The sequence below is a fragment of the Lactuca virosa genome, chromosome 3, assembly GCF_052849685.1.
Source record: "Lactuca virosa cultivar CGN04683 chromosome 3, Lactuca_virosa_CGN04683_v6, whole genome shotgun sequence".
NCBI classification, from domain to species: Eukaryota; Viridiplantae; Streptophyta; class Magnoliopsida; order Asterales; family Asteraceae; genus Lactuca; species Lactuca virosa.
In genome coordinates this window covers 226,670,333-226,695,989 of record NC_136428.1, presented here as the reverse complement: position 1 = coordinate 226,695,989, position 25,657 = coordinate 226,670,333, and the positions used below count along the sequence as shown (strand labels likewise).

General features: G+C 33.3%; 1 protein-coding gene across 1 annotated transcript; it reads right to left on the bottom strand.

Annotated features, from left to right (window-relative positions):
• Window positions 1-21,159: 21,159 nt before the first annotated feature.
• Window positions 21,160-25,251, bottom strand: LOC145167026 (SMAD/FHA domain-containing protein). The gene is made up of 12 exons (XM_079086104.1): window positions 24,769-25,251; window positions 24,351-24,436; window positions 24,118-24,197; window positions 23,941-23,996; window positions 23,785-23,833; window positions 23,546-23,692; window positions 23,370-23,465; window positions 23,167-23,280; window positions 22,947-23,077; window positions 22,627-22,868; window positions 21,525-22,271; window positions 21,160-21,435 (listed from the first exon to the last, which is right to left on the bottom strand). The coding sequence occupies exons 1-12, from the start codon at window positions 25,176-25,178 to the stop codon at window positions 21,386-21,388; spliced, it is 2,208 nt and encodes a 735-aa protein (XP_078942230.1). The 5' UTR covers window positions 25,179-25,251; the 3' UTR covers window positions 21,160-21,385.
• Window positions 25,252-25,657: the final 406 nt, after the last annotated feature.

Sequence of the window (25,657 nt, the reverse complement as noted above, 5' to 3'; positions counted from 1 at the left end):
CAAGCGGATTTAATATTATAAGAATTGGTTAAATATCATCGTTTGATTTATTAAGTGTCATGTCATATATTAATAAAAAATTTACTTTTTTTACTGCTGTAATCACGGCCACAAATAAAATAACGGTCAGATTTTGATTAGCAGTTCTCACGTTGGATAACATAAAAAATTAGTAAATTACACGAATGATCCCTATGGTTTGGGGTATTTTTGCACGTTTGGTCCCTAACTTATTTTTTTAACTCAAAAGGTCCCTACAGTTTGTTTTTGTTGCAGGTTTGGTCCCTGTTTTACCTAAAAATACTATTTTTCCCTTGATTTTTTAATTTATTTAAATAAGATAGGGTAGGTGAGGTGAGGTGGAAGTGGAGTTGAGGGTATGTTTATTTAAATAAATTAAAAACTAAGGGAAAATAGTTTTTTTTGGGTAAGACAGGGACCAAGCGTGCAACAAAAACAAACAGTAGGGACCTTCCGAGTTAAAAAAATAAGTTAGGGACCAAACGTGCAAATTACCCCGAACCATAGGGACCATTCGTGTAATTTACTCTTCAAAAATAATGTATAGCGAGAACGGCTATTTAAATTCACGGTGGATGACCGCTATTTTATATGTGATCGCGATACCTACTTAGTTTGTGTCACTAATAAAATACTTAATTTTTTTTATTAGCATATGGTATGATATTTAATTAATCAAACAAAAATATTTAATTGATTCTAATAATATTATTTTCGTACGGTGTTGATATCACATCTATATAATTTTTTATTTTGTTTTTGTTTCAAAATTGTAAATGTTTTTGATATTTGTATAAATTTTATAATAATAATATATAAATAATACCAAATTAAAATAAAACAAAAGAATATAAATAAAAGGAAAAAATAAAACCAAAATTAAAATAAAACAAAAGAATAAAAATAAAATGAAAAAATAAAACAAATCGAAGGGTGGGTAACCCAAAAATCAAGGAGTATGTTTTCAAATAAAATGTGTAAAATCAAAATCTAGGAAAAAATCAATTTAAAGGTTGAAATAAATTTACTCGATCGGTATCAAGAGAAGATTTTGATAAAGATAATTTTCAAAAAGACATAAAAGGCAAATTATAATTTCTTTTAAGTGGATGAAGAAAAAAAACTAAGGTGTTGTTTGTTTTTTGTCTGCAGATTTTCTTGGCCTCTTCTGTCTGTGTCGCGCGCCGCGCAGACATTAGTCTTCGCAGACTGTTTGTTTTTTTGAAGACTACAGACTTAAATTTGTATGCGCGCCCTCTTCTTGGCACAGATGTGGACCAGAGTCTTCTAACATCTTCAGACATCTTTTAGCCTAAAAAACATATATATCTTTATTTTTTTAGTTTTTTAATTTATATTTATTCCAACTTTATTAATGATAAAGAATTTGAAAAAAAAAATACAATACTTAAAAAAAAGGTTTGACGACACAAACATGACATTTTTGACAAATTTATAAATAAAGATGTATTACAATAGTAGTCGTTGAAGTTGTTTATATAAATATGAAAAAAAAATTCATAATATATTCTTATATTTTTTGTGCAAAATTTTATAAAACATTATTTAATACAGTATCATTAATTTATGGGGAAAATATTTATGGTACGTTTTTAATTGATTTAATTGGAAAAATCGAAGTATATTTCTATCCATTTATGTATCAAATTCTTTGATTCTTAATTACAATGTTTATGTATAACTTTGCGACCAAAATTATTGGTTTTTATCAAAAATATACGTTAATTTGTACTATTTTATTTTCACTTTTTATACAATAATACATAAAAATTGATTTAGATTTGTTAATTATTCATAACAAAGTCATAACAATATTAAAAAATCAGTTTAAAAAAATCAGTTTATTTAGATTTTAGTTTATTTTAGTAGCTTGCAAATGTTAAAAAAAAATCAAAAAAAAAAAAAAAAACAAACAAACAGTCTTCTTTTTTCAGACTTCAGACGTTTGGTCCACCTTTTCTACTGCAGAGGTCTACAGATATGGTCTGCAGACTGCATACATTTTGCCCCAGAAAAAACAAACAACACCTAAGTGGATATATCAACTCCCTTAAGTAAAAAAAAAACATACCGTAATTATGTCTTCCTCCACCATCACACCACCTAATTTTGATGCAAACCAAGCACATAGAATTTAAGGGATGAGTTTCAGAAGTTCACTCATCATTTAAAGGTATTATCCTTAGGGGAAAATACTAATCTAGCCAAAATCCTTAATTACCTATCCAAAATTAGCCAAAAAAACACATTAGTCAAAACTAGCCCACGAAAGAGTACTTTGGACATGGTCGACTACGGTCAACGGGCGTTGACTACGGTCAACGCGTGAAACCTACTATTTCGTGGCAATGGGCTACTGTTTCACGGTCAGTTTACTTTTTCGTGGCCCATTAGCCCAAAGTATATAATGTTTAATTTTTCAGATTAGAGTATTTTTCACTATTGTTTTGTTGGTTTGCCTACTTTTTTCTCTCAATGGAACACCCGAAGAACAACGAGGTTTGTCTATTTTTCATCAAAATTTTATCGTGTTCTTGATTAGGAGTAGTTTTTGTATATGGGGTTAATTTTTTTTTTGAAAAAAACCGAAAAAAAAAACCATAGGTTTCATACGAAACCTACGGTGTACAAGTGCACAATGCACAGATTGGGCAGTGTCGACTTGTACACCTACGGTTTCGTATCAACCGTACAGATTTTTTTTTCTTTCTTTTTTAAATTTGATGCAACATGTAAGGAATTGTATATATGTTATTATTTCATGATTTTTTTTCATAAAACTTAAAAAAAAAATTTGTGAAACCATAGGTTTTTTGGAAACCTACGGTGTACAACCATTTAATGCACAGTTTGTGCATTAAAAGGTTGTACACCGTAGATTTCCAAAAAACCTACGGTTTTTTTTATTTTCGGATTTTTTTTAAAAAAAAAAGGTTATAACCAATAAACACTTGTATATATTGTCGATTCCGTGATTTTTTTTGGAAAAAAAAATGAAACCGTAGGTTTCCTAAAACCTACGGTTTTTTAATTTTTTTTTTCATTTTTTTCAAAACAAAATGGAACAAAATTTTAACGATCGTATATATGTTATGATTCCATGTTTCCATTTTGTGATAAAGTATGTTATTTTCTATGTCTCGATCATAGCATACAATAGCAATGTACTATCCATTTGAAGAATTTTCTATGTTTATAATTGGTAGATACTTTGAAGTATAATGTATTGATAAAATAACATTGTGTTTTGGTAGTTTTGGGTTTGTTATAAAATATGTTACTGCCACACCATTTTCAAAGTACAATGTTATATTTTGTATACTATTAGTATAGAAAATACAAAAAATGTTGTCAATTAATTTCCTTTGATATTTTATACAAAGTAAATAGAATATATGAAATGATTAAGTGTTATATTGTGTGATTTCTCTACTTCTTTAACACTGTTTTTCTTTTATAAAACCTTATTTAACCTTAATGTTTATTTAATTTTGTAGCTTCCATACAAAAGGATGATGTGTAACATATCTGTTAAAGCTTCATGTCATAAGTTACATGAAGTTTTGAGTAGCTTGAACGGACCAGTGCGAGAGATTTTTTCAACAACTAGCTTCGATTACTTGTTGGACCTACCAGCTCAGTACGGAGACGGACTTCTTATTCATGGGTTGTTACTGCATATGTTGCGCCCTACTGTTGAAACGGACGCAGTTGAGCGTCTATATTTTAGGTTTTCTAGACGTACATTGTCATTTGGGCCCGAGGAGTTTTGTATTGTGTCCGGACTTTACATGGGTCGGTGTCCTATTTTACTTGTAGAAGATTTAGAGCTCCTTATCATGAATCAACGGTTCAATGATATATCGGCTCACGACGGTATCCGTGCCATTTTGCTATATATTCTCAATCAAGGTTTTTTTAGGAAAAGAGCCCAGTGATAAAGTCACCAAGGAAATTTTGTGGGTGGTGGAGAACTTGGATCAATGGAATAGGTATTTGTCAATTTAATATTTATAATAAAATACTATTTTTTATACGTTTAACTAATACTTTTGTATATAATATAGGTTCTCTTGGGGGAGTTATCTATGGTCTAAAACATACCCTAGATTGTCGGGTATGTTTAAAAAATTTGAGGATCATATGTGCAATCATCCAACAAAGTCGTATGTGTATACACTATCGGGTTTTGTTTTTCCTATGAAGGTATATTTAAGTAATTAAAAAAATATTTATAAAATTTTAGGTCTTTATTTTTTGATAATTTTAGTTAGTGCTAACACTTATAAATTAATGTATATTTATTACAAGATATGGATATGGGAGATGTTCCCAATAGTTTGGGGAAGTGTTGCGATACGACGAAATAATTTCTATCCTTCTATCTTGTGGTGGTTTCATATTAGGAGGTTATCTTGGGAGAAAGTTTGCGATGTTTACGATGTTGACCAGGACAAGGCGCATCAACCAAAAAAAAGATGATTGCCTCAAATGCTGAGTCCTCTACTGCACATTATTTGTCATATATTACTAGTTTGAAGTGTGAATCGTCTGAAGTCCCTTCTTCTGTACGCTACAACTTTAGAAAAGATGTAAGTAAAATGGTAAAAGTAGAATCTAGTATATTAATATTTTTCAACTATTATTGATATATCAAATAATTTATGTAGGGGGCATCTTCGTCTGATCCATCCTGTGGAAACAGCCAATCTACCCAGTCCACCGAACGAACTCATACGGTGGGAATTAACAAAAGAATCACGCGAGAAATACTGGCAATACTTCAATCTTTGGAGGAAGAAATCCGATGAATGAAAAATAAAGGGGGATTTCAAGAAAAGGATGACTCGGAAGAATTTTTTAACGAAGCTTTTGAGGTAAAATAATTAATTTTAGAAATGTACTATCAATTTGAAGAAATATGAAGTATAATGTCTTAATTATAGTATATTTGGTATATTCTTTGTCTAGAAAAAATGAAAAATTAGGTCAGTTAATTGTTAAATTTGCTTTGCTTTTTTATTAATTATTTTTTCTTTAAATGTAGGGAATGAGAATGTGGATGCTACTTATCGGATGCCAAGCCCGGTGAGCCAACAATTCGGTGTCCACAGAAATCAAATCGAGTAAACGAGGATGATGATGTGGATAATCCACCAGAGTTTGATTGTAGAAAACAAAAACAAATTGTGAAGGAGGTTATAATTTTTTTGTATATTAAATTTTTTATTTTTTCAAAGTATATTAAAAATTTAATATGTTTTTTGTAGAAGAAGAAGAAAAAGAAGGTTGTTGCTAGCGACATTGTGGATGCGGATAATCATATACCCAGGCCTCCTATTGCAAAACCAAGTCGCCCGGCTAGGCTATTGAAACATTCACAATATCTTAGCTCTCCATACGTTTCGGTAAGTATGTTCAAAATTATATTTACTATAATTTTATTACTATATGGATAGTTATTGACTACGTATATAATGTAGGTTCAAAATGCCCCCCGATATCGTATAGATGGGTAATACGCAACGAACCACCACCCCCATATCTGTCAGCGATCCCCCGGCACTTTTATTGGAGCCGTATGCAATGTCGGGTTGTAACGCCCCTTCTCTATACATGGGAAACAAACCAGCTGTTTTTATGAAACATCGGTTATACAATGAAAAAATAGAAGCAAAGTTTTGGGATCTGCTTTTTTATGCAAGTGACTTGGGATTTTTAGATGAAGCGGTATGAAGTCATTTCTTTTATATTTGAAATTTAAATAATTTATAAGCTCCTTATGTTTAAATTAAATTTAAATGCAGGATGTTGAAATATGAGGAAGGCTTCTGAATGAGCGGAGACCGAACGATGCTCGATGGACAATCATGTCATCGTCATTTTTCGGTGCATTTGAGATGTTCCAGTGGGCAGGAAGTGCAATGGGAAATCCGATTGACCCGTTGGATGGATGTAAATCTTGGCTAGAAGATGACCATGTGAGTAAAGAAATAATAATTGTCATATTACACTAATTAAATGCTATAATTAATTGCAATGGTTGTGTGTTAAAACAGGTTTATTTTCCAATTTGCATCAACTCACATAATTGGGTACTTGGCGAGTTATGGATGGACACGTTGTTGTTGAATTTGTACGACAGCTTGCGATCTTTTGGCACCGTGAACCTTATTGATTTTGTGCGGTTTGAAGACCTTATGGACCACATTCTACGTGACATTGGCTACTGGAACCACATGGATTTGCCTACTCATAAAGCATCCATTACTGTTACAGATGTTACGGACGTGCCCCAACAAGAAGGGATGTTTGGAGAGTGCGGTATATTTATGTTGATGTATATGGAGCAGCTTGTTTCAGGTCGGTCGATTGGTATATCGACGGCACCTGTTATTGCTGCTACGCAATTTCGCACTAGGATGGGCATGATATATTATGGATCTTCTAGAAAGGCGATTTTAAATTAGTCTGATTTGTAGGTTTTTAGTGACATTTAATGTGTACTATTTCATCACGATTGGTAACGTTCTATTTTCGTTTATGTTAAGAAAATGTCCCCTAATTATTAAACATAAACATTATTACATAAACAAACTAGCAAGAGAATAGTACATATTAGATAGATTAATCATAACAAACAAGCAAATATAAAACTTATTACATAGATAAACTCATAAATAATACATAAACTTACTAGTTGATTAATCAAAAATTATTAAATTCAAACATTTGGAAAATCAGTTGGAGATTTTGCTTTTTCTTGAATCAGCCAGTCGTATTTTTTTGTAAGTTTTTGTGAATCTTTTTCATTTTAACCTCTTCTTTGTTGGCGTTCTCTATTGCATCTCGTACCCAAACCCTTGCAGTTTTTATGTCGCGTTCTTTGTCTTGAACCGACCTCATTTTAGACCAAATATCGGCTTGTAAGTTATCCAACCGTTTCCTATCTTCTTCAATGCCTTTAATATCGTTCTTGATCTCTTCTTCTTTTATTAACAGTTGCAATCGCTTCTCTTGTGGCATCAACCACCATTTTTCTTGAGAGGTGGACATGATTGTATGTGTATGATGGTTATAGAATAAGGAGTAGTAGTATACGATTTGTAAATCTCAGACACATACATATAAGTCTCTATATATAATTGACAATTTAACTACTTTTTTATAGGCTTTAACTATTGTCTTATAGGATTTGACTACATTCTTATAGGCTTTGACTAATGTCTACTAGCAATTGACTACTACTTCATGTGTAGTCTTATTGTACAATGAATATTCGACACATGATTGTTATTTGACTACTTTTTTATTGGTTTTGACTACTGTCTACTAGTGTTTGACTACTACTTTATTCGATTGACTACTTTTCTATAGGTTTTGACTACTATCTTCTAGGCGTTGACTATTATCTAATGTCATATTTAATGTAAATTTGTTTTCAATTTAGAAATCAAAGAAACAATAAAAAAATTGAAGTGTGAAAATGACAGAAAGATCAAAGGAGATGAAAAGGATCCTGGCAAAATTTAATTGGCCATCTACATCCACCAATAACCCTCATTTGGAGTCAATTTCCCATAACGTTTCAACCAATCCCCCTTCCCATATCGATCTTCCTATATTAGGGGAGAAGATGGATGAGGAAGTGAAAAGAGTGTTGTTACAAAGAGAAGTGGATGTGGATAAGATTAATCAACTATTGGGATGACATTGGGATAACAAAGAGAAGTGGATGTGGATAAGATTAATCAACTATTTCCAACGAAACCTTCTAGACAACTATTGGGATGACATTGACCGTAAAAGGAATTGGATTATAAGTACTAGGCAAGAAATCCAATATACCGAGAGTTCGATCCGCTCTAGTGAAGAAATTGTTCGAAAGCTAAAGAATGAATTAGCACTTCGCGAGTACAATTTGGAGAAAACAAAAAAGGAAGTCATTGCTATGAAAAAAGAGTATCCGTACGAGTTTCTGATGTGGGAAGAAGATTAGTAGTATTTTAATAATGTGCTTGTTTGTTGAATTAATTTTAAGGTAATATATATCTATGTATGTCTTTTATTTGTAATTTTAAGGTAATGTATCTCTATCTTTGTTTTTTATTAGTGGTTGGTTAGAAAAAAAATCTGTAAGAATTTTCGGTTTACCTATGTTTAGTAATCTAATTATGTTAATATCAAGTAATTGTATTTTAATGAGTATTGTATTGTAATTTATTTCGAACAGTAAACTAAATACCTATGTTGTGTTTTTGTGTAAGATTTCACAGAATAGCATGTACTATATGCGACCTATAAGATTCTATAATTGTCTATATAACAATTCTGCAATATGACATTAGTTTGTATCATAAAAGATGGATCCTATTGTACCACTAACATGGAACACCCAAGAAGAAGGCATTTTGATACGGGCTTGGATTACCATCATAGAAGAAGCTTATCAGCATGGTCCCCCACAATGTCGTATTGGTTCTTTTTGGAGGCGTGTCTTTCACTTGTTTCATTATGAAATGGGTCGAGGTTATTACCACAGAAAAAAGATGTAAAATTAAAAATGTTACAAGTGAAACGACATGTGAAGCACTTTCATAGAATTCATAGCGAGATCGAAAATGCACATCCAGATGAGGATGAACAAACAATTTTACTAGCGGCTATGGCGTTTAGAATCTAACGGTAGAGAGTTTGTCCATGTTGATTCTTGGAATGTTATGAAGAATCTACCTTATTTTTAATTATTTTCCAATCACGAATGAAGTTTGTTTTGTAGCTTAAAATGTATGGTAGGGAGCTTATCTATGTTAGAACTTCCCTTCCCTAAGTCTAATTTCTATCTGAAGAAATAAATATTTGATATTCTAGAATTCATGTTTGTTTTATCGGTTACTCAACGCAATGTTTTCTGTCTGCTATTTTTGACTTTTTTATTTGTAAACAACATGTGTTGTAGAGTCGAACAAAATCAGAAAAAAAAATAGATTACAACATGTAGAAAACAATACATAAAAGATAACACAACACATTCCATACATGGAAACATAAACCATTACAAATAATAACATACATTACTACATTTTACATAGTTTTACTAATAAGTGGTACATAAAGTTAGTTAATGGACATTTAGCTTACAACTTATAGACAACAACACCAAAAAACGAAATCCAACTACAAAGTAATGCTATCTTCAAGTGCAGTATTTTGATTTGAAGCTTCTTCTTCGATCGAGCTAAGTTAGAGATTATCAATGAATTATTGTCTTTCGCTTCATCCATCCAACAAATAAACCCAGACTGTGGTGGCTGATAAATAAATATCACACATTATATGTATTGTTTAAATATTCAATCATAAATAACAATATAAATAATTAGATGATAACCCAAATACCTCTTTAGGACAAGCGTAAAATAACCATCCAGGGTTGTTGGTAGTTCTTGAGGTCCTTATAATACCTTGAGCCCCACAACTGCAATTTGCCATTTACATTGGTTTATGAGAATGAAATTTTTATTAGTGAGGACAGCTAAATCTCTTCAATTATATACTGCCATTAGACTACATTTTCAGACACATGATTGTAAATTGACTAATGTGTTATAGGTTTTGACTACCGTCTACTAGCATTTGACTACTACTTTACGTGTGGTCTTATCGAACAGTGAATTTCGAACACATGATTGTAATTTAACTATTGTGTTATAGGTTTTGACTACTGTCTACACTACTTTACGTGTTGTCTTATCGAACAGTGAATTTCGGACACATGATTGTAATTTGACTACTGTGTTATAGGTTTTGACTACTGTCTACTAGCATTTGGCTACTACTTTATGTGTTGTCTGATCGAACAGTGAATTTCAGACACATTATTGTAATTTGACTACTTGTTATAGGTTTTGACTACTGTCTACTAGCATTTGACTACTACTTTACGTGTTGTCTTATCGAACAGTGAATTTCGGACACATGATTGTAATTTTACTACTATGTTATAAGTCTTGACTACTGTCTACAAGCATTTGACTACTACTTTACGTGTTGTCTTATCGAACAGTGAATTTCGGACACATTATTGTAATTTGAATACTGTGTTATAGGTTTTGACTACTACTTCACTTCTTTAAATAGGTTTTGAATTAATTTAAATCATCCTTATTGATATATTTTACCAAGCTTCCTATTTAACTCCTCAACGTTAAAGATGAGTTTCTCATACAATTACCATGAAGAAAGCTTTACAAACTTGCTTGTTTACCTCCACAACATTCAGCGTACAAATCCACATAGTTACACTTACATCAAAACCGATGTTTTGGATCAGTTCCAACTATGTTTTGCCGCTATTCGATGTGTGGTAATGTACTATCGATTTGTTTATTTTTTTGTGATCAAAAAATTTATACTAGTTTAAAAACTAATAATTGTGTTGTACAAAATATGAAATTGATCAACGCATTTTTAGGATGCATGCTTCCGGTCATCTTCATAGGTAGTGTCAGTATTAGAGGAGAGTATCTTAATGCAATGTTCGTAGCAGTTGCTATGGATGGAAACAACAACACTACACCAATATCATTTAGTATCGGGGTGGCAAATAATGTTAACTCCTACACTTGGTTCCTTATGAGGTTGAAGGATGTTATCGGAGAGGGTAGGGAAGTTGTGTTCATAACCAATATGGACGATACCATTTCTTCTTGCATTGGTCAAGTATTCCCTGATGCTTATCATGGTTATTCGTCTAAGAGTGTTTTGATTTATTGTCGCTTAAGAATTGTTCAAAGCACAAATTTAAACTACTTGTTCTTCCGTATATGCAAAGCATATACCACGCGAGATTTTCAACAATCATTTTCTAAGTTAAGTCATGATGCACTGGAGGTTCTTGCCAACATCAGAAATATGAAATGGGCATGGACCTATTTCCCTAACATACGTTGGAATGTACTAAAAATTAATATTCCATAATTTCTATTGGTGTTATCGGTTACTCAACGCAATGTACCGATAATAACGCTAATTGATGCAATTGTTCAGTACATTCAACAGACGTTTGCAGAACGTAGTGTCATGGGAGGTAATATAGCAACTTTTTATAAACCACTAAAATATCCATAATTTATTATCCATTTACTTTTCAGAAATGTTGAGCACCGTATTCACCCCTTACGCAGAGATGGTCCTTCAAAGGAGGATGAAAAAGGATCTATGATGGAAAGCAACTAAAATCCCACCTGAGATCCCGTCTTCGTTCCCTTCAGATATTTTCCAAGTTTTTGATCTAAAACGAAGATGTGTTGTGGATCTGAACCGATACACATGTTCTTATGGGAAATGGCGCAGTCTGGGTATAGCATGTGGTCCTGCTATTGCTGCAGCACGTTATACAAACAACACAGAATTAACCGATATGGTTCAAATATATTATCGGGCTGATGTGTTTCGAACTACATACCAGACTAGAAATGTGAATGTTGTTCCCCCTCCATCTGAATGGGAAATACCATAGGCATTGATGGTCATTTTAATCCCTTTGTAATCCTATTTGTCTATTATTTGCTACTACTTATCTTTTTAAATAAATGTGGAGTAACTTAAGATTGTGGTTTAAATCCCTATGTAAGCATATAATATTTGAAATCGTAATTCTTTACGTTTTAAGCGAAATTGTAGTTGGTAATGAACATTTCCATTGTACAAAACCATACCGTTTATATTACATTAGGTGGTATAAATCAAAAAATATTTACTAAACATTAGGTGGTAAAATTCAAAGAAATTGCATTGCAACATTTACTATTCTTTAACAAATAATAGCATCTACAATATATAGTTATTGTAAAATTCAAACAGTATTTTTAGTTATACTACAATTTGACTACTTCACATTATTTCACAATGGTTTCATAAACTTTAACTACTAGTTTCTAGTATGCATAATGTTTTGTCATTTCGAACAGTAAAATTGACATTTCAAACAGTACTTCTATGTTGGTCTCACACTATTAATATGCAACTAACATACATCTTAAACATGATACATTACAACATTCAAAAATTAAGAATGAATTCATCTGAGTTCGGTGTTTGGCATTGTGAAGAAGAAGATTGTTGTGTTTGTTCGGATAACAAACCAATTCTGGAAGGCCCAGATTTCCCACTCCCATATAACATGCCTGACGACATTTTCCAAGATATGAAGGTCGCCGAAGAAGCCAACGAAAGGGACTCTCAAATTAGTCGCAAACTCAACGTGAAAACGACCTAGCAGATCAAGTAATTGAAAAAGAAAAATGGATTGCTGAAACTATAAAAAAAATCAAAGAGGCTAAGAAGTGGATTCGAGATGCAAATACGGAGTTTGATAAGCTTCAAGCAGAACGGGACCGTCTAACGGATGTTGTTAGAATTAGAGGGGATTTTATCGGCCGTGAACAAAATTTGTATCCCAAACAGTTTCCTAATATGTGGAAACCAATTTAATTATGTAATAGGTTGTGAGATGCTCCCTTAATAAAAAAACATTTCCATTTTAGAAAACCCTACCTTATATTACAATGCACTTTATTTTTTTTTTTAAGTTATATTTATATAAATGCAACACCTACCTTTTTTTAACAAAAATTAACATGTTCAAGAAAAAGTAGTTGTAAAAAAATATAGGCTCAAAACTGCAAACAATATTTTTGTGTAAGTTATATGACAATTTGACTACTCTTTGACATTATTTGACTACGGTTTTATAGATTTTGACTACTACTTTCTAGCCTATATAATGTATTGTCATTTCGAATAGTAGATTTGTCATTTCAAACTGTATTTTTCTGTAAGTTATATGACAATTTGACTACTCTTTGAAATTATTTGACTATTGTTTTATATACTTTGACTACTAACTTTTATTTATAATGTAGTGTCATTTCGAAATGACTACTCTAAAAACAAATAATTACCCCTGAATTCAATTTGAAATGAAATCCATTTATATTGGACAACTTATTCATTTAAACATACCAATTGTCAAAATGAGTGGATTCAATGAGGTATACAAAAAAAGTTTTTCCAACCTACCGATATTCTTTCATAATCTTGAAAGAACAAATCGTAACTCTTTCACAATCATTAAGAAAGATATGAGAGACAGGTTTCAATTTTGTTTTGTCGCATTGGGATGCGTGGTAAGTCCTTCTCTATAGTAAGTTATTATTTATTTCAAGTTTGTAATTTGCCTAATGTTGGTATCGTTTCTTGCAGATTACTACCTTTCTCACATCCATGATACCAACAGTATTTTTTGCTCATGTACCCCTTATTAGGGCCAACATAACGACAATGTATGTTGCTCTTGCTTTGGACGGTAATCATGACCTCCTGATCATAGCATTCACTTTGGGAAGCATTGACTGTGACGAGGCTTGGACTTGGTTCATGAGAAGGTTGAAAGAATGCTTAGGTGACACTACTGAAGTTGGTTTCATAAGCCATATGTCTGACTCCATAGACTACGCCATTAGGCAAGTATACCCAGATTCGTATCATGGGTATTGTTGTAAAAATATAACCGATACAGTTCGGGCTTCCACACGAAGTATCGTTGTGGAACAGTTGTTCTGGAAGACATGCAAAACGTATAGTGTGTCTGAATTTTACGTTTGTTTGAACAAATTAAGAAATGATGTTAATGGGAATGATCTTCACTGGCTTGAAAATATTGCAATTGCAAAATGGGCCCGAGCCTTTTTTCCTAAAGTCCGTTTCAATGTGAAATACATCAGCATTCCGATTGGATTGAATTGGCTAAAGAAAAAACATGCACGAGTTACCAATAACGGCAATCATTGAAGTGGTCCATCAGTCAATACAAATAGTGTACGCCCAACGAGCTGAATTCGGAGGTAATAAATATTTGTTAATTAACTTTTCCCTTAATATACCCCCTTTTTAATTGTAACTCAATTAACTTCACAGAGGGAATGCATGGTCATCTTACCCCTTATGCACAACACGTGCTTGAAAGAAGAATGAACCGGTCTAATGGTTATGAAGTTACACATATTGGTAGTGAAAAATTTGAAGTGAGTTTAAATTTAGCCATAGAAGCGGTACAAGTTGAACGTGGTATTTGTACTTACGGAAAATGGAAAAAATGCGGCATACCCTGTGAACATGGTATAGCATCACTAAGAAGGCTTACAGTTAAAGAAATACAGCAATTGGTAAATTATAAGTTGACTTCTGCGGTGTATCGGAATGCATTCCAAGCTGAGACGGTCAATCCTATTCCAATCCTTCTGCATTGGGAAATACCAATTGAAAATATGGTCGTCTTACCACCATTTGCACGTTAGTAGAATGTTAAGTTATCTTTATTATTAATGTTATGTTTAATTGTTACGTTTATTTGTAATGTTATGTTTATTTGTAATTCTAATTTCCTTTCAGTTTTATGTAATGTTTATTAGTAATGTTATATTTATTTGTAATTCTAATTTCTTTTCAGTTTTATGTTATGTTTATTTGTAACGTGTCCGACGAACAACACGAAACATACTTTGGAGGGTAAAACCAATGAGGTAACGATATCGGATTTGAAATTCGGATATTTTCCGACAAACAACTGTGTACAAAGAACGTAATCAACATATAAAACATGAAAATCATACTTAAAAACATACTTTTATGGTAAGCTAAAAATGGCAGTTTATGTTATTTTATGTCGTTTTAACAGCACAAAACGTACTTTGGAGGGTAAAACCAATGAGGTAACGATATCGGATTTGAAATATGGATATTTTCCGACGAACAACTATGTACAAAGAACGTAATCAATATATAAAACATGAAAATAAGACTTAAAAACATACTTTTATGGTAAGCTAAAAATGGCAATTTATGTTATTTTATGTCGTTTTTAACAGCACGAAACGTACTTTAGAGGGTAAAACCAATGAGGTAACGATATCGGATTTGAAATTTGGATATTTTCCGACAAACAACTATGTACAAAGAACGTAATAAATATATAAAACATGAAAATCAGACTTAAAAACATACTTTTATGGTAAGCTAAAAACGGCAATTTATGTTATTTTATGTCGTTTTTAACAGCACGAAGCGTACTTTGGAGGGTAAAACCAATGAGGTAACGATATCGGATTTGAAATCCGGATATTTTCTGACGAACAACTATGTACAAAGAACGTAATTAACATATAAAACATGAAAATCAGACTTAAAAACATACTTTTATGGTAAGCTAAAAATGACAATTTATGTTATTTTATGTCGTTTTTAACAGCACAAAACGTACTTTGGAGGGTAAAACCAATGAGGTAACGATATCGGATTTGAAATCCGGATATTTTTCGACGAACAAATATGTACAAAGAACGTAATCAACATATAAAACATGAAAATCAGACTTAAAACATACTTTTATGGTAAGCTAAAAATGACAATTTATGTTATTTTATGTCGTTTTTAACAACACGATGCGTGCTTTGGAGGGTAAAACCAATGAGGTAACGATATCGGATTTGAAATCCGGATATTTTCCGATGAACAACTATGTACAAAGAACGTAATCAACATATAAAATATGAAAATCAGACTTAAAAACATACTTTTATGATAACCTAAAAATGGCAATTTATGTTATTTTATGTCGTTTTTAACAACACAAATCGTACTTTGGAGGGTAAAATCAATGAGGTAACGATATCGGATTTGAAATCCAGATATTTTCCGACGAACAACTATGTACAAAGAACGTAATCAACATATAAAACATGAAAATCAGACTTAAAAACATACTTTTATGGTAACCTAAAAATGGCAAATATATTACAAACACAATGTCAAATATATTACGAAGACAATGGCAAATATATTACAAAGACAATGACAAATATATTACAAACATCATTATTTAAATGGAATAAAAATTACATTGGCAATCAAACAACCATCAAAGGGTCTGGTATTTCCCATTTAGATGGTGGGGGGACAGGGTGAACGGTTTGTGTCTGGTAGACGAGCTGAAATACATCAGCATGGTAAAATACTTGAACCATATCAACTAATCCATGCATGTTTGAATGACGTGCTGTTGTGATAGCATGATCACATGCTATACCGAGACTGCGTCATTTGCCACATGAACAAGTATAACCGTTAAGGTCTACAACACAAGTTGTTTTAAAATCAAAAACTAGATAAATATATGTCGGCAAGGGAGACGAGATCTGTTGGGGGATCTTTGTTGCTTGCCAACCAACAGACTTTTGCATCCTTCTTTGAAGCACCATTTCAGCATATGGTGTGAGTACGGTAGTCAAACTCCCTGAAAAATAAATATGCTTATAAAAGGTTGTTGTACAAGTTATTTAATACTTTTATATTGCACCCGAAAATTTACCTGTCATTAAACTTTGTTCAACAAAAGTATGTTGTATGTACTCACGAATTCCCTCGATAAGCGTTACTATCGGTACATTACGTTGATTGAGCGATAATACTGAAAAAAAATTGAGGAACTTCCATGTCGAGTACATTCCAACGGATGATATGGAAATAGGCTCTTGCCCATTTCGGATGACTGATATTCGTAAGCACTTCACGAGCATCACGGCTTAGCCTAGCGAAATTTTCTTCAAAAATAGACATAGTGTATGCTTTTAACGTTATCCACAACAAAGTTTCCAATGATCTTCCAGAGCCTACTCTTGTGCGTAAATATTTGTGGACGCTCTTAAAAGTGTACCCATGATAAGAATCAGTGAAAACATGATCTATACAAGAACTAACGACATCGTCCATATTGGATATGAACGCTACTTCCCTCTGTCCGAGACTTTCTTTTAACCTCATAAGGAACCAGGTACAACTTACGAGATTATTTTCAACCGCCATACCAAATGCTATAGGGAAAGTCTGATTGTTCCCTTCTTTAGCAACCACTACAAACATTGTTTTTAGGTATTTCCCTCTAAGACGGACACTACCTATGAAGATGACAGGCAAGAAACAGTTTATGAATGCATGGACCTGTATTTTTTAGGAGTGCAAACCAATTAGTTTAAATGTGAAACATTATCAAATGTAAAGAAACAATAGAAATTTGGAAAACAATTATACCACCCATCCAATAGCCAGAAAACAAGATTGGAAACGATCCATCAAATCCGTTTTGATGTGAGTGTGAGTATGCGGGTTGGTTCGTCTTAGGTCATGAAGGTAAACAGGCAAGTTGTTAAAGCTTTCTTCATGCTCGGTGTCAGAGAAACTCATTTCGAATCAGTTTTAAGAGACAATTACCAATTACTTAGTGTGCCTAAGGTTGTGAAGGTAAGGGTCTTACCACATGCGGACTACTGCTTTGTAGCCTGCATAAGGTATTGTCATTTCGAACTATAGATTTGTCGTTTCAAACAGTATTTCCGTGTAAGGTATCTGACAATTGGACTACTCTTTGACATTGTTTGACTACGGTTTCATAGACTTTGACTACTGCTTTGTAGCCTGCATAATGTATTGTCATTTTGAATAGTAGATTTGTCGTTTCAAACAGTATTTCCGTGTAAGGTATCTGACAGTTGGACTACTCTTTGACATTGTTTGACTACAGTTTCATAGACTTTGACTACTGCTTTGTAGCCTGCATAAGGTATTGTCATTTCGAACAGTAGATTTGTCGTTTCAAAAATCTGACAATTAGACTACTCTTTGACATTGTTTGACTACGGTTTCATAGACTTCGACTACTACTTTGTAGCCTACATAATGTATTGTCATTTCGAATAGTAGATTTGTCGTTTCAAACAATATTTCCGTGTAAGGTATCTGACAATTGGACTACTCTTTGACATTGTTTGACTACAATTTCATAGACTTTGACTACTGACTGCTTTGTAGCCTGCATAATGTAGTTTCAAACAGTATTTATGGGAATCCACCTAATTGTTTGTCAGTCTTTTTTCTTATTTAAGTACTCCTTTAAAATTAGCAAACTAACAAACAAATTTAAAAAATGGCCTCCCATCAAACAACTTCTTCCAATGCAGTTGCTCCGTCCAATACTCCACATCCATGGACGAAAAGAGAGATGATGGTGGTAATACGATGTTGGATGAACGTTTACGAGGATGTAACAACCATGGTTAACCCTGATTGCTTTGAAGGTGATGAATGGACCCGCATAACAGCTATGTTTAACCTCTCGTTGGGAGAAGGAAAACACCGAACACAAGCAGATATTGTTGGTAAGTGGATGGATTTAAAGGAAAAAAATCACATGGTTCAATCGATGGTATCATCATCTTAAAAATAGTTATCGTTATACAAACAATGAGGAAGATCTTTTAGAAATTGTTAAAGATCATTACTTTTCGAGCACGAGGGGAGTGACTTCGAGTATGAGGATGCTTGGATTCTAGTTAAAAATAACAAATATTTCATGTAGAATGCTTTTATATGTGAAATGTCTTATGTAATGTTTGCTACTAGTGTATCTCGTTTTCTATAATGTTTTATGTTTATGTTTTATTTTTCATGGAATAAAGTAGATAATAAGTGGGGTACTAGATTTAATTAATAATGTCAGAAGTGCAGTTTAATACACGCAATACAAATTCAAATACGGGAATTCATTACTTTCCTACATTAATCTAAGGACAATTTAAATCAAATGTGTTGTCGAAATCAAAAGTACGGTACGCGCTTTCGTTCTGTGACCCGCTTCCAGATGCCAATTCATCAGTCATTATGCTCTTTTGTGTCGATGTAACGCCCGTGTTTCTAGGATAGGCATTAATATTGACATAATGGTCTAGGTTAACCTTTGTAACTCATTTAGAAGAAATGAAAAGGAATTATGTGAATATTATGTGAATTATGTGTTTTATGCTTAATTATTAGGGTTTAATTAATTAAGAATAAAAATGAGCGTCAAAAATTAAATTTTAGATAAAGCCGATATCTATTAAGAAACTTGTAGTGATCGTGACAAGGATTACGGATATATAAAGAATGCCGAAATCCGAGTTATAACGAAGAAGTTGTGACCTGTCGAAGTTTCGCGACAAAACCGGCACGGGGCCGAATGTCGTAAAAAGTAAGTTTTTGATAAACTACTTTTTAGCCTTAGTGATCTAAACGAAACTTGTAGTGTTCATTAAACGGAGAGTATGTATAAAAAGAACGCCCAAATCTGACTTCGTATGAGGAAGTTATGATTTTTCGAAGTTTCAACTTAGCAGTAGACAGCTAAAAACTCGAATTTTAGATCGAGTAATTTTTAGCCGACACGACCTAAACGAGAATCGAAAGTCTCGTCATTAGTAGCACAACGGTAAAAAGTCTGACGAAAACGGACGTCGGATGAAGAAGTTATGAATTTTTAACGGATTTCTTGTCCCAGTCTGTTAAAAATAATAATATAAAAGTTAAAGTCAAAATTAGCCGACGAAGTCTAAACGAAAGTTGTAGAGCGTAATTTTACCTACACGTGCATATAAAGAACGTCAAAAACGGAGCTCGTATGCGAATGTTATGAATTTTAGAAGATTTTGGCACAAAATTCGAGAAATTTCGCATGGATGAGCTTCACCCGGAAATGCCACGTCACCTTCGCTCGTAGAGCGCCACGTGTCCGAATTGCTGAGTCACCCGAGGCCAGCTGGCGAGGCGTGTCGCTTCCTGATTCGACCGAAGTCTCGGCCCTCGCACATCCGACGCGTGTACGGTGATGCTTCGTATCCGAGCTTCGCAGGTCCAATCCGAGGGCGCCCCGTGTCCGACGCGTGTCTTCCTCCGGATCCGAGCACGTGGCCTTCACTGCTGCTGCCACCAGCCTCGCTGACTCGCCCTTCTGATCAACCGACTTCGGACCTCGCAGCCTATAAATAGAAGGCATGCGAGCTTTCCCGGGTAATTTTGAAAAATTGCCCATTTTTACCCCCTTTTCAATATTTTGGCCAATCTGACAAAAAAGTAGCCAACTTTAACAAAAAATGTAGTCAAATTTATCAAAAAAGTAGTCAATTTTACCAAAAAAAAAAGTGGTCAAATTTACCAAAAAAAACTAGTCAAAAAATTCAAAAAAAGTAATCTACATTTTAGCAAAAAATTATTTTATTAATTGTTAAAAAACTATTTTATATTTTACAAAAAAAATATTTTTTAACAAAATAATTGTCAAAAAACAACTCTACATTTTATAATCAATATTTTTAATCAAAATAATTCTCAAAAAAATACTCTATTAAAAAAAATAATAATTTTCTTTTTCAAAAAACAACTCTACATTTTATAAACAATATTTTTAATCAAAAAAATACTCTCTACTAAAAAAAAATAAAAAAAAATAAAAAAAAAAAACCATAGCTTTTTAACCCAAAACCATAGACTTCACCCCCAAAACCATAGTTAAAAAAAAAAAAAAAAAAAAAAAAAAAAAAAAAAAAAAAAAAAACCGTAGATTTTACCCAAATCGTAGGCTACGGTTTGGGAAATCGTAAATTATATAGAGAAAACCGTAGGTTTTAAAATAACCGTAGGTTTTAAAATAACCTACGGCTTTATATCTTCAAAATAAAAAATAAAAAATAAAAAAAAAATTATACAAAACATGCAACAATAGACGAATTAGCGAATTAGCGAAACAGTAGACGAATTTAAATACCTACTGTTGGGCTATTTTGGGACAAATCCTAATTTTTGGCTAAAAATTGTTAATCACTTTCTTAATTTGGCTAGATTAGTAATTAGCCTTTATCCTTATATGTCATTTTTTCCATTTAAAATACTGATTCATACACATAAATTACATGTTTTACTAATTTAATAACTGCAAATGTATTATACCTTACGATGGATGAATCTTAGTGGAAAAATTACCCCCATTGTGCCTAAAGGTGAAACCATGAAATATCAAGGAATGGAAATTACAGTGTTATAATTGAACATTAGATGTAAAAGATGATAAGCAATGAAATAAAAGAGAATGTGTTGATTCTTTGGATGATAATATATGCCAAATTGGTGAAGATAGAAACCATGGGACAACTATATTTTTTTAAACTAAAACTACATTGTTATTTTAAGACATTATAGTAAAAATTTTGATTTATAATGAGAAACAAGACATAAAAACTACACTTTAGTCCCTATGCTTATATGAAAATTACGCATTAGGTTTCTAACTTAAAATTTCACCCTTAAATATAACTTTGCAACACTTTTCTTCTCTATCTAACTTCATCCATTAATCTCACATATAAAATGACATTTTTAACCTTATATGCCACCACAAATTACAAATTACCATTCATAATCAGTATCCCAATCGATCATTCAACGATGTCCTCCCATCACCCGATTGACCTAAGACACAAACACAAACATCAAACATCAGAAATTAAAACTAAATTAAACCAAATTAGTTATTCACAATAATTTATTTATTTATTTACCTTCTGGAGGCACCCAAGATTCATAATCACCTTCACTATTCAAAAACGAAGGCTTCTCAGGACCAATCACCTTTTTCTTTTTCCCCTTTTTCTTCCTTTCTTCTTCATTATCCGTTGCTTGAATCCCTCTCGTGTGTTTCAACAACAACGCCACAGCGTCTTCCGCCGCAATGTCTACTCCGGAACCGGAATTGGAATCGGAATTGGAATCACATTCCGTCTTTTCAACCGCAACTTGTTTCCTCTTTCTTATAATCAAACCCGGTGCGGCATTTTCAAGTCCCGTGTCCTCCTCTTTCTGCCCCAAAACCTCCTTTCTGTCTTTATAGTCAACAAACTCATCCGATTCCGATTCCATCACAACCGCCACGTCAGCGACCTTTTTCGTTTCTTTTTTCTCTACAGCCCCGAGCCATTGTGGCTTATTAACAGAATATACACTAGCTTTGACTTCTTCTTTGACTTTTTCTTTGACTTCTGTGGACTCTTTTGTGGTGACATCAGCGGTTTCTTGTTTTGGTTTTGTGGTGACATCAGCAGAAGAAGAATTTTGTTTTTGTGTTTTTACTTCTACTTTCATTGCAACTTGTGGTTTTGAAATATGTTGTTTTTCTTCATGTCCAACAGATTGTCTTCTTCTAGAAGCTTCCCCGGTGGGGTCCGCTATTTTTAACAGGTATACGATTCGTTCCAGTTCTGATTGTAACGCGTCTAGTTCTTTCTGGAGTGAGTTTGTTTTGTCATGGACTATACAATAAGACAAAAGAAAATTAGTTAAATTACTAAAATGCCCTTGTCATGATGGGACTGGACAAGTTTTCTACGCCTATTTTAAAGACGGGGATAGGGGCATTATCGTCTTTTTCACAAATGTAAGATCGTAGGCGAAGTTCATGTCCCATATTTTTTCAAAAATTGAAATTACTAAAATACCCCCCTCATGATGGGACTGGACAAGCTTTCTAGGCCTATTTTCAATGACGATGATAGGGGCATTAACGTCTTTTTCACAAACGTAAGATCATAGGCGAAGTTCATGTCCAATGAATGTCAAACACAGTTCAAATCAAAGATTCTAATCCAACAAAAGAACTCTACAAACCTAGTTGAGAGGAGAGTCCAGACATGAATGCATCCAGCTCATCACCAGTTTCTGCCACATCATCATTCTCAGTAACCACTCTATTTTTCTCATCAAGAATCGATTTTTTCTTTTCTTCAATTTGTTTATCAATTGCATCTTTTTTGTCCAAAAGAGAATCTGCTGTTTCAATTGCTTGTCCTTCTGCACCTTTTTGTTTTGATGGTTTCTTTCTTGTTCGATCATAGAAGTCATCTTCATCACTGCCATATCATGTTATTCTCATTCAATCAACTCAGGGGTAAAAATGGAAAAATAATTATCTGTAAATCATGAAATACCTCATGTATTCATCTTCATCATCTTCAGGTGCTCCTTTTTTCTTACCATGCACCCTACCAACACGTGCACCCATACTTTCACGGATACTTTCATTCAGAGTTTCCTCCAAATTTTCAAGCTCTTCTGCCACCTAAGCAATTTCATTAAAAAAAATGAATAATATTAATATATTATAACAGTTATAAAATAAAATAATATTAAATTATTAATCCATCATACCTGAGCCATTCTCTGTTCATTACGAGCAATTTGAGTTTGTTGCCCTTGTGTTAAACCACCTTGTGCAATGTCCTTTGCACGTATTGCATCTATTTCTTTTTTCATATTAGCAATCTGGATTCCATTCATGAAGTTTAGTTAAAGAAAAGAAAAGGGTAGTTTTGGTAATTTAAATGTAAGTGAAAAAAAAAAAGTGTACTTGCCTTTTCAAGCCTCTTCAAAACTTTCTCACGGGTTTTCTCTTGTTTCTCTGTAAGTTGTCCCTTGAATGTTTGCCATGTTATTTCTTCAAGATCATCCTTAAATACAGTTTCCATTTTAGTTATAATGATATTTTGAGACAAATCCACATCTGTTTTTAGTTCAAAATAATAAAAACCTCATTTTCTTCAACTGCATCTTCATCCATGCCCCATGAAATACCATCTGCAAGTGCTGCTTCTCTTTTTGCTCTTAGAAGTGAAGCTTCCATGTCACGTTTCTCTTGTCTCAATTTAAGATTTTTAACACTTTGCAAGTCTTTTTCCTTTTGAAATAAACAAGAAACACTTAATGAACTTCTATGGAATCATATGAAATGAAAATATGCTTCAAGTGAATGAGATTGAAGGGCCTTACAGGAGGCATTAAGTCATTTGGTCCTTGAAATATGTACAACCGAGTTGAACTGTATCCAAAGAAGAAAAAGAAAAAAGAAAGAATATGTAATGATTAATGAATTCAAACAAGTGACACAAAATGATAAAGGAATAGCATAAAAATGCAAGAACTTACTGGCCAAATCGAAGAACATCACCAACATGGAGCTCCACATAAACCTTTTGCTTCACCTGATTAGTGAAAAGGGATAACAATATTAACATATAAAGATTAGAATGCACATCATACAATCTACAATAGTTAGTTGTATTGATGTATGAAGTTGAAAACTTGAAATGGAAGTTTAAGTACCTGGTTCTTGTTTATGAAAGTTCCATGTGTACTACTAAGATCATAGATGAAAGCACCACCAGATTTGTTGAACTGGAGAACTAGCATAGAAGAAAGTATGTGATTAAGTTGATATTATCAAGATCATAACGATTTGATTTCTTAATCGAGGATTGAAAAGAACAAAAATAAGAGCAACAGGATGCAGGGAGAATGGATCTGTTGTATCAGGGAAGATAAAAGCTGATGCTTACCAGCATGAAATCGAGATATGGTTGGATGCTCAAGGATAAAATCACATAGATCTACTCTCCCGAACATGTAAGCTCCCTTCTCATACCTAGTCAATAACAAAAAAATATAACTCAGCAAAATCAAAATCAAACACAGAGCAAGGATTTTAATGCAACTATGACACATGTGCACACAGATCTTGAGAAAGAATCTGATCCATAATGCGAAGCCACTGTTACACTGATTAAGCCATAAAAATGAGATAGAACAACAGCTGTGACATTCTCAGTAAAGTTATAGTTTCTCAATATGAATTGGCTTGCAAGCTATTGCGATTAGGTTATCATGCGGAAAACGGCTACAAGTTGTTAATTCAAAACGTTGTGAACAGCTTACGCTTCGAATTGATCCAATGATAGAGCCATCTAGGATACTTACACATCAAACTGATCGATTATAGAGCCATCTTTAAGCACTTCAAGGAAGAAATTGTGGCAGGGAGGTTCACTCCATGGAGGAATGGTATAAGGAACCGCTACTCCACCACCGACATTGCTTGATGGTTTCTGCTCTTTCTTCTTAGTCTCTGATAAATTATCCTTTTCACCTGTCGCGGAATTGGGAGGCGCAGCGGCGGCATCATCCTCAGGAAGCGGGGGTTCTGTAGGTTGTACGGATTCCTCTGGTTCGATATTTGGGGGAATAGGTTGAATTGAAGGCGGAGGGCCCATAGGAGTCTTCTTCACGCCGTCTACTGTTTTGGTGGGTTTCTCTTTCGATGGAGGTTGATCGGAGTTGGTGGTGGGGGTAGGGTTACGGGGAGGCGGAGGACCCATGTCGGTCGTCATTTTCGGGTTTCAGGCAGCGGAGGAGGTGGCGATGACCAACGTCGTTTAAATAGCTTTAGGCCTCTGTTTCGGTTAAATGCATCAAAGCATGGTATCTGGGGCAGTAACGGTTGTACTTTAAGTTATAACCCTTTTCTTTATTGAGAAAAGAGAAAATTACACAAATGGTCCTTATAGTTGGTAGAAAGTACCGCCCCAAGTCCTTATGAATAATTTTGAACATACTTGGTCCTTGATAGTTTGAAACATTGTGTCATTGCATCGCAATCCTTTCCTCACCCTGTTAATTTATGTTTGCTAGTTACCTACACGTGCTTCCATGTGAAGTCAAAACTATCTTTTCATTTAGGCCTTCTTATATCAATGTTCACTTGGATATATCAGTCTATACACATTAAATGGTATATTTCATCTCTTTCCTTCTTTTTTTTCATTTCCTTCCATTTCAGTCCTCAAACGCGAAAACCTTAAGTTCCAAA